Below are 10,138 nucleotides of genomic sequence, written 5' to 3'. Positions count from 1 at the left end.
ACTGAATACAATGGAAACCTGAAATATGGGGCCTCAGAATTAAAGGGCTCAGGTCTGTGGGTCAGACTGGTGGATGGCACCAGGGGAGCTGCAGCAGAAGTGAATCGTTCCTACTGCACCATCTGCCTCTGACAGCTTTCCTTCCAAAGGACCAGCATTTACTCAGCATCCAGGCTCTGATGCCTCTGTGGGCAAGTGAAGCGACACACAGCAAGGACAGTGACCCACCTTCCCCTGGCTGAGTTCCTTCTCTGCCAAAAGCATCTCCTCTTCTAGAGGTGATGGTGTCTGCAGAAGGGTGAAACCCTTCTCAGAGCTATTTCAGCTACTCCGAGTCAAGCCTAGAAGTTTCAGGACAAGGATTTGGTGGCAAGATGCTGCTCTCCAGCAGCTTTATGTACTTAGAAGACAGTTCCCACCCAGAAAACATGCCCAGGAGCTCCAACACATTTCTGCAAGGCCTTCAGATGCTACTGGAAAAAAACAGGCCATGTCATTTGCAGCAGCACCTTAAAAGTGGGGAGAAAATAATCAAAGGCGAGAGGTACAAAGCCAGAAGTGCAATTTATTGACAAGTTTCAGAAGTAAAAAGACTCAGCATCTCTGCTCCTCATGAACTGGATGTCTGAGCTCTTTCAAAGCACCTTCACCCACCAGCTCAGAGCTGTGTCATGCTTTCATCTTCAGAAGTTGAAGTCTTGCTTCTCCACTGAGAAATCATACAGCCCATCTTGGCCAGTCTGAGGCTCCAGGTCTGAGTTTTCCTGTGAGGAAAGTGATATCAATCAGTTATAGGGTCTGCATCTGAATAAACCTAAGTTTTTTTTACAGCAACTTATTGTTTTATTTTTCTTTTAAAGAGAGCTTCTTACAGCAGCTGAATAACAGAGCCCTGGGAGACCAGACCCAAGTGCTCCTGTTCCTGACAGCACACTGAAGCTGCAGTGTCCCACACACAAAGGCAGCCAAGCCTATGGGCTGAGACACCAAAAGAGAAGAAAAAAAGAGTGGCTGCAGTGGCAGAACTCACTCAAATTTAAGTGGAACAGCAACAAACCAGGACTGCTTAGGAGAGATGTTCCCCCTGGCATTCAGCCCCTCAGAAAGGTGCTGGTATTTGGGAGAGCTTCCCCCACAGTCCCTCAACAGGGACATCCCACAGACCCTGCTCTGGGTAAAGGACTAAACCAGGCATTTGCTCCCTGCTGCAATCACATCCAGGCTGAGCCTCAGCTCCAAGATATGCCAGACCTTTAAGCCTCTTCCCTGATGTTTTCCCATCTGCAAGACTAAGGCTGGGACCAAGCATGGCATCTGTGACAGTCACTGGACTCCTGCAGCTCCTAGCTGGTGTCCCAGCCTCTTTTTCCACAGATTCATTACCATGAGAAGGGTCAAGTAATCCAAATGCAACCTGAGCACTGTTATCAGCAGAGTAGGAGGCTTCCATTCATAGTGACAAGCCAGCTCAGCTCCAAAGGAGGAAACTTCTCCACATTTGGTATTCATATCAGCAACTGCAGTAACTCCAGCTGATGGCAGTTTAAATTCCAGCAGCAAGATGCTATCAAGGCACCCATGTCTGTTGTGCAACTCACAACAACTTGGAGCTTTCACAGACCTTTAGAAGCAGCTGAAAGAAGCTGCAAGGACTACTCCAGCCATGTGGAGGTCTCCTCCAAAAGCCTATTTCAGTATCCTGTTCTTCATTCCAGTGCATAACAGCTTCATATTTTCAGCTGAGAAACAGCAAAGGGTCACATACTTCACCAGAGAAGTATTTCTCTATGATGTTCAGGGCAGCTCTGTAGACTATGTTGTTCTCATGGTTTTGCAAGTCTTCAATTTTCTCCACACCATTGAGCTCCTCCAGCAGCAGACACAACTTCTCTGTCTGTCCCAGCTTCTCAGCTGCCTGTAACATCAGGAAACCAAGCAGGAAAATAGAACATTGCATCAGTAACAGGTCTGAGATGGTCTTTACTGTAATCACAACCCTGATCTACAAGTCAAAAGGATCACAGTCCCTGAATTTACAGTCCCTACCTGATGCCAGGGATATGGCTGTGGTGCCTATGGAACACCAGTCCCCGCTGGGACAACTGCAGTGGCTTGAGTGCCAACCAAACCAGCTGGCAGGAGGTGAGGAGGGAACTTTAATCTTGTCAAGCCCTTGGGACAACCCAAGAACATCCAAGAACAAGCTAGACAACGTGAAAACTATCTCTTACTCCAAAAATCAACAGCCACTGTTCTAACCACGCCATGTGAGCACTTGGCTCACTCCTTGCTGCTCTTTTGGGGAAGGAATTCAAGAGATAAGAGGTCTTACCAGGAAGAGATTTGAAATAGTATCCAGGATGATCAGGATAGTTTTGCTGTCCTTGGCTGAGAGCAGGTTGAGCAGAGGTTTGAGGACCCCAGAACGGACGAGCTCCACCACCTGATCCACTGTTCCTCCAGTTGTGATGTTGGCCACTACCCACACACCCTCCTTCTGAGCCTTGAAGTCACCCTGGAAAAGCAGCACAAGGAAGGCATTCCCAAGCTTTATCATCCCTCCAGGATCAGTGTGAGGTGAGAATAGTCCTTTCCCTTGTACTCAGCTTGGACTGACCCCCCCTTTCCCAGCCCTTCGAGGACACCCGGCAGAGCTACCAAGAGCAGCTCCAGGACACGTTTCCATGCAGGTGTACTGACAAGTCTGAATGCCCAGGCTGTTCCAAGGATCCCAACAGCTCTGTAACAGCCTGTTCAGGTGGCTCTTGGGGCAGAGTCCTTCACGAGTGAGGCACCACAGACCTCAGGAACCTCAGCAGAACTTCCCCTTCTCTTACCTTGTCGAGCAGCTCCACCAAGGGCGGCAGTAACCCACAGGTGATGAGCTGTTGGATCTGCTGGGAAGACCCCGCTGCAATGTTACTGAGCATCCACGCTGCTTCCTTCTGGATCCCTGGCCTCGAGTGCCGCAGGAGACGGGGCAGGACAGCCAGGACACCGGCATCGATGGCTGCCTGGGTCTGCTGGTCCGTCCCTGTGACCACATTCCCAGTGGCACGCAGAGCTGGAGTCTAGACGGGGATTAAAGGAGATGAGAAGAGGCCTTACCTCAAGGGATACATGTCAGAAAGTCCAGCAAGATCCCTCACTAAGTGCTTGATCCCTCAAACAAGGAGAGCATTGTGGGTGAGTGCTGCTTATTTACAGACCTGTTGCCCTCCTGTTTGCTCTAAGCAGCTTTGGAGTCTCTATCCAGCCTCCAGCCACAGCAAGCTGGAGCAGAGCAGTGGCCTGACAGCCCTGCAGGCTGAGGGGACAGCAGACCACAGGTGCCACAGAATAAGGAGATGTGCCTTCCTTCCCCTCAGATGTTTATACATTAAAGGGACCATGGAGATTGCTGATTGTTCCCTACCATAACCATCACATTCATGCTGGCCAGGAGTTCCACCAGCCTGGGGAGAACCCCCATGTCCACCACGATTTGGATGCGGTCGTTGGAGCTGTCGGTCAGGTAGCAAAGAGCCCAGCAGCAGTCAGTGATGATTTCCTTGTCCTCGTGCTGTATGAGGCAGATGAGGACAGGCAGTATCTTGTGCACTGCATCCAGGGGAGGGTAGGGGTTCTTGTTCCTGCAGAGGTTGGACAGTGTCCAGGTGATGTTCCTCAGGAAGCCAACCTGAAACACAAGGGAGGTGTAAGATCCTCACTGCCCCCGAGAGCTTCTCAGTCCACCTGATGCCACCCTGTGAAGGTCCTTCTCCCCCAGAGACAGAAAGCAGTGGGACAGGCACCATTGCAGAAGGGCAGGGATAAGCCATCAATCCAGCAGTTTAGAGCTACCCAAATAGCAGCAGAAGGAAGCTTGAAGGGCAAGTTCAGCCCTTCCATATGCATATGCAAGTCTGCCTTGCACTAGTTTCATCTTATTCCTGGGCTGAGATAGTCAAAGCTGGATAAAAAAGCCAAGACTGAAAGGTATCACATTGACTTGGAGACTGTCTGCTTGGCATCCCCAGCTTTGTGCATAGGCAGGGCCATAAAAGCAGTTTAGAGCAGGGTCTCATTCAATTATACAATTGTTAGCTGTTGTGTTTAACACAGATGACAGACCATCATTCCCCCATCACCCAAGTGATTAAGAGCTGTTAAGGCAAGAAAATGAAGGTTATTTACTGGAGTTACAGGTGACACCAGAGCCAGCAAGGGAGGAATCACATCATGATTGATAAGAACATCTCTGTAGAGAGGACCATCCCCTGTACAGGTAAAGGGTTGGTTATTGCATCTCCCCAAGTCACAAGATAGTCAACATCAAAAAGCAATCAGACCTGCAGGGCCAGGGCTGGGTGACCAGGCTCTCCCACCAGCCACACACCATTAGGCATTTCCAGGTGGGAAGGATTTACTGGGCAGGCTGGAGTGCCAGCAGGGCTGGGTGGTGGCAGCCTAACCAGACACAACCCATTCTATTCTCCCTGCTGACAACATTAGGGGGTTAAACCATCCCAGCAGGATGGAGTCCTGTCCTTGGCTTTGGCCAAAATCCTCTTGCAGAGCCCACACAGGATCTCAAGGGCTGCCAGGCCACACCAAGGGGCTGAAGGGTCAAGGGGTTCAATAGGGGCATCAGCTTGGACACAAAGCTGCAGGGAGAGAGGGCTATGGTGAGGGGCAACAATATTTTATCTGTCCAACACTGGCTTGGTCAGTGACCCTCTGTGTGCCCCCACACCTCTCCTCACCTGCAAGGTTGCCCAGAGCCCACACTGCCTGCTCACTGATGTGCATGTGTGGGGAGGACAGGAGGGAGATGAGGGCTGGGATGGCACCTCCATCCACCACGGCCCTGGCGTGCTCCGAGGTGCCAGAGGCAACGTTAGTCAGTACCCAGGCTGCCTCAAACTGCAGGGCAGCATTCCCAGCACGGCCCAGGAATTCCACCATCCTGGGGATGATCCCCAGCTGGATGATCTGAGTGATGGGGGGGTCCTTCTGCCTTGACAGCATTTTCCTGCAAGAGGACACAGCACAGCCTGCCATGAGAAACCCTGTGTGGGGCCACCACAGCCCATAAACAGGTACCAGGTTGTGGCTTGCAGGGGAAGCATCACCTGCAAGAGATGACAGTTCAGCACCCCACTCCAGCAAACCTCAGCAGAGGGGTTGCCACAGAGAGGGAAGACACAGCTAAAGATGCTGAAGCAACAGCAGGGTCTCTGTTGGAGTGCAATACCTCACACATCCTTTCAGGACCATGATAATATTCCATGCCCCCTACCTTGCAGGAGTTTGAGACTGTGATAAAAATATATGCCATGTGTTCTCTTCCAGCCTGGCTTTGCCACTCCTGGGGTCAGGAGCACTGGCCAGCCCTGCACAGACCAGAGCTCAAACAGCTGGTTTTCCAGCTTAAAGACAAACATGTAATCTCTCCTGGACCCTCAGGAGTCATCCCTGCTTGCTGCCAGTTGGGTGATGGTGACACCCTGTAACCCTTCCTACAGCCACCGCAGTGGGGACAGTCCCACTCAGCACTGACCCTTACAGAGCCAGGCTCTCCATTCCTTGGCCTGGAGGATTTGCTCTTGATTTCCTGCAGGATCCAATGTGATCCCTGGCACAGCACAGGCACAGCAAGGGGGGCAGCACCAGGAGCCACAGCAAACCCCTCAGCTGGGTTCAACCCCACAAGTCCATGCTACAAGCACTGCCCGAGACTGTGACAGAGAAAAGCATGGAACACAGGGCACACAACAGGCACCAGCTGAGGTTCCCCAGAGCAGTTTGGGTTACCAGGCTCCTTCCCTCTTTGCCATCTTTCTAGAGAGCTCCTCAAACAGGAATAAATGCCTTTTGCCACCAGGACCCACCACAGCTCCATGAGCCACCTCCCTCATGGCCCAGGCAGCCAGGCACATACCTGGTGGCCTGTGTGGCCAGCAGCTGCAGCTTGGGGTTGTTCCCATTGATGCCTTCCACGATCTCCTCCAAGGACAGCTGAATAATCTGTGTCACAGGGAATGATTCACAGTCAGACGGGGAGCCGGGACTCCCTCTGGTTTAATCTCTGCAGTCAATCAGCTGTCTAGACCCGAGTCAGTCACCACTTCATATCTAAGCACTGTCTATTCTTTATGCAACACAGTTTCGAGATGAGGCAGAGAATCCACAAAAGCCTTCAAGGCAACTAATGCTTATAATCAAGCACTGAAAGAGTCCCTGACACACCATAATGGGCCTTCGAGCTCAGTAATTACCCCTCGCTGTGCAGGGAGCCAGACAGGAGCTGTGCCAGCTCCCAGGGAGCCAGAGCACCAGCCTGTTCTACCTGCCATCAAGGGAGGCCAACAGGACATCATCTCCATGAAAAATAGCAAAGGCAGAGGCCAGGCAGTCTGAAACACTCCCCAGCACTGGGCATGGCAATCAGGAATGGCACCAGATACTCAACCCAGGTCACACCGGCTGGACTTGGTAGTGGTCTAAGTAGGGGATGATAACTACTGCACTGATCCTGCCCAGGTGCAGAGGACCCAGCACTCACCTCATGTGTCCCGTTTTGTCCTGGAGGGACATTCTCATCCTTCACAGGAAGGGACACATTTCTGCGCTTCAGGATCTGCTCATCCTTCTTGGCCTTCCTCAGCATAACGCTCATCTCCACCCTCTGCATCCGCAGGGCCTGGAGGGGAGAGGGGCACCATCCCAACAGTCTGCATCACCCCATTCCCCAGGGAGTTCATCTGTGCAACCTTCTGCCCCACGTTTCCCACAGGAGGAGTGCAGAGAGCCAGCATCTCCTCACTGTGGCCTGGAGAGTGATGTAGGAGATGGGGCAGAGTAAACCTCTCCCTCAGTGCCTCCCAAGGACATGAACTGCTGGATGAACCGACAACCAGTGGGGGTTTTTAAAACTAAATTTGCTGAACTTGAAAGGCAAACCCTCATCTCCTCTACTGGCTTAAAGCAAGCTGACAGATCCCATGGTCTGACAACCCATACCAGCCCCCGCTCTGCAGGGATAACTGCTGCAGAGAGCTCAGCAGGCGGGGGCTGAGCCACCCCCTTCCCCAGCCCAGAGTCACCCACATCCCCCCTGCCTGTGTCACCACACTCCCTGCAGCCCAGCCAGCTCCACATCACATCTCAAAAGCCACCTGAGCATCCCAGTTGGCAGAGCCATCCCCCTGCTCCCCCTTTGCTACCCCATACAGGTAGATTTGAGAGCCATGGGCCTTCACGAGAGTCTCCACCTGTTGGAAAGGGGAACAGGCAAACCCCAGTGGGCTCTGCCGTGGCCCAAAGGTGCTGGCACAGGCAGGTGGGTACTCACAGCTGCATCCTTGCCCTTGTTCTTGAACTTCCTCATGCGCTGCTCCTGCTTCCCAACCTCCATCTCAGCAGGGTTGAAAGAGGTGCCAGCTGAACGTCTTCACTTGCTCTTGGGCTTCAGGACAGAGCAGGGTCAGGTCACAACTGCCCAGCAGCATCCACTGCCATCCACAGAGGGGGCTGGGACCCCCCCTCCCACCAGCAGCCTGTGCCACACATTTCCATGCCACACTCCCACCGAGGGAGATGCTGCAGGTCCCGGTAGGATCCTCACACACTGCAGCTGAGCCACTGAACTAAATACAGGCACAAACTACCACTTAATATCAGGCTACAAAAATTACAGCTGATGCTGTAATCCCATGAGGAAGCCAGACACAGGCTTCCTGTGGTTACAGAAACACCACCTTCCTCTGGCTCTGATCCTGGGCCTTTTAGTCTTACTTTGACACACAGCCCAAGCCTAGTAGAGCCTCTTACCTCCAGAAAGATCAGCTCAAGGACTGATTTAAGGACACAGCCACATCCAAGCTTCTCACCCCACCACACAGCCCAACCTGGCCTCCTACATCAGCACCCTAAAGTAAGGAAGACCCACAGTCACATGCAGAGGCATAAAGTGACCAAGTTCAACTGAGGAAGGAGTTCTGGAAATGCAGCAGCTAGTGCAGATTACCAGGTGAGCAACATTAAATAGGGACAGGTGAAAGTCCTTTCTAAGCCCCTCCTAATAAAAGCCACAGACAAAACATGAGCTGGCCTTCAGACAGCTTCTGTCAGAAAAAACAAGGCTTCCACCCAGGAGAAATGGAGATGTTTTCAGACACCATCACAGGACCCCTAAACCCAGGCTGTGCATCAACACACTCAGGGACTGATCATACACAGATGGTGCCTCCTCACCTTCCCTCCAGGCTCACAGCCAACAACTGCAGCTCAGACCAGCCTCCAAGAGCTCCCTCACACCTCATTCTAAGTTTAAGTTTTTGGTGTTTGTTGTTTTTTTTTTTTTTTTCAGTCCTCTCTCTTTCCTGTCCCAGCAACTAAGGCTGGGATGCAGCTCTTTATTCCAGTTACTCAGCTGCACAACCTCCCCAGCTCACAGAGGGGCCAGGATGAGCCACTACTTGGCTCAAACCAACCCACACCCCCCCCCCCAGCCTTAACCCTGCTCCAGCCTCCCTTCCTCTGTTTCCAGAACAGAACAGCAACACCCCAAAAAGCCTCTTCTTTTGGAGGAGCTTTCTCCACCCCCATCTCAGCAGAAGAGCAGCACAACCCACCCACTGACACCAGCCAAGCAGGAGACCCAGCACAGCCCCAAACAGCCAGGAGAGTCCAACTAGCAGCCCCATCTCAGGGCACAAAGGAATAAACAACCACCCACTCCACAAGGAGGAAAAGCACTTACCACAACTCACTCTCATGCCCCACCACCCTTCAACTGCCTCTTTTATTGCCCCTGTGGAGCCACGTCCCCCCCAGCTCCTCTCCAGGATTGGCTCTTCCAGGACAGCCCCTGTTATCTCCACCTGCTCCCTCATCATGGCCACCAGGATGCACCTGGAGGAGGATGGATGCTGATGGCTGCCCTGGGCTACCACTTACCCCCCAAGACCTCCTCCATACATTTATGCTTTGCCCACTTTGGCCTTGTTTTTGACCAGACCCTTGGTGGGTGATGCCAGCCTGTACCTGTGCAATGTCCTGTGACACTGGAGGCAGTCTGGGCGCTGCCACCCCATCGCTGTGCAAGGCACAGGCAGTCTGGGGATGCCCCTTTTTTTGTCTGGGTAGCTTGTGGGTGGTGCTGCAGGCCAGGAGAGCAACATCCTTCAGTTAGCAGGGCCCAGGACCACAGAGCCAAGGGGCAGCTGAGGGGAACAGGCTGCAGAGGTTGCAAATGAGCCAAGACAGGATTAAGAAACTTGGAGCATCATCAGGTGCTGAGCTGCTGGCTGGCACAGGCAGAAGGTGGCAAGGAGAGAAACCAAGCAGGAACCCTTTGTCTTCATGAGTCCTTTAGATTTTGGCCAGGAGCTGCTGGGCAGCTCATGTCGTGCTGCGTTCTGTGCCCGTCGCAGTCTCCAACAGTCAAGAGATTGTTTGCATTTCACAGAAAATGCTGAATTGGAAGAGATCCACAAGGATCCACAGGGATCATCCAGTCCAACCCCCAGTCCTGCACAGGACCGTCCCCAAGAGTCACACCCTGTGCCCCAGAGCCCCAGACACCCCTTGAGCTCTGTCAGCCTTGGTGCTGTGCCCACTGCCCTGGGGAGCCTGGTCAGTGCCCAACCAGCCTCTGGGGGAAGAACTGTTTCCTGAGATCCAACCTGAGCCTGCCCTGACACAACTCCAGGTCATTCCCTGGGTCCTGTCCCTGGTCCCCCCAGAGCAGAGCTCAGGGCCTGCCCCTCCTCTGCCCCTGCCCAGGAAGTTGCAACTGCAGTGAGGTCTTCCCTCAAGTCTCCTCTTCCCCAGCTGAACACACCAAGTGCCCTCAGTGTCCTCACATGGCTTCAAATCAAGGCACTTCTCCATCCTCATTGCCCTCCTTTGGACACCCTCTAATGGCTTCACATCTTCCTCATATTATGGTGTCCAAGACTGCCACAATATTCAAGGTGAGGCTGCACCAGCTCGGAGTGGAACCACTGCAGGGCCAAGCAGGGTTTGTTTGCACCACTGCAGGCAGTTTTGGGGATCTGAGGTGTTGAAGGCACCCTGGATCTGCACACCCTCTACTCCATCTCCCATTTAACACAGCCCCGTGAAACCCACCCCGTCCAGCTCCCTGTGT

General features: G+C 52.9%; 1 protein-coding gene across 3 annotated transcripts in view; it reads right to left on the bottom strand.

Annotated features, from left to right (window-relative positions):
* Positions 1-545: 545 nt before the first annotated feature.
* The window catches only part of KPNA7 (karyopherin subunit alpha 7), a 42,339-nt gene continuing 32,746 nt past the window's right edge, over positions 546-10,138 (bottom strand). For 2 of the 3 annotated variants that reach the window (XM_018067268.2, XM_008928173.3), the window contains 10 exons: positions 7,337-7,450; positions 6,548-6,685; positions 5,924-6,009; positions 4,746-5,014; positions 4,177-4,259; positions 3,416-3,679; positions 2,838-3,071; positions 2,333-2,515; positions 1,766-1,915; positions 546-764 (listed from right to left, as the gene is read on the bottom strand). In XM_018067268.2, the coding sequence (XP_017922757.1) occupies positions 684-764; positions 1,766-1,915; positions 2,333-2,515; positions 2,838-3,071; positions 3,416-3,679; positions 4,177-4,259; positions 4,746-5,014; positions 5,924-6,009; positions 6,548-6,685; positions 7,337-7,399 (1,551 nt within the window). In that variant the 5' untranslated portion in view covers positions 7,400-7,450 and the 3' untranslated portion in view covers positions 546-683. The remainder of the gene's footprint in view (positions 765-1,765; positions 1,916-2,332; positions 2,516-2,837; positions 3,072-3,415; positions 3,680-4,176; positions 4,260-4,745; positions 5,015-5,923; positions 6,010-6,547; positions 6,686-7,336; positions 7,451-10,138) is intronic. The other variant, XM_018067269.2, reaches the window with a different exon arrangement.

Source organism: Manacus vitellinus, unplaced genomic scaffold, assembly GCF_001715985.3.
Source record: "Manacus vitellinus isolate BGI_N305 unplaced genomic scaffold, ASM171598v3 scaffold_12_pilon, whole genome shotgun sequence".
NCBI classification, from domain to species: domain Eukaryota; kingdom Metazoa; phylum Chordata; class Aves; order Passeriformes; family Pipridae; genus Manacus; species Manacus vitellinus.
This window is presented reverse-complemented; position numbering and strand designations above follow the sequence as displayed.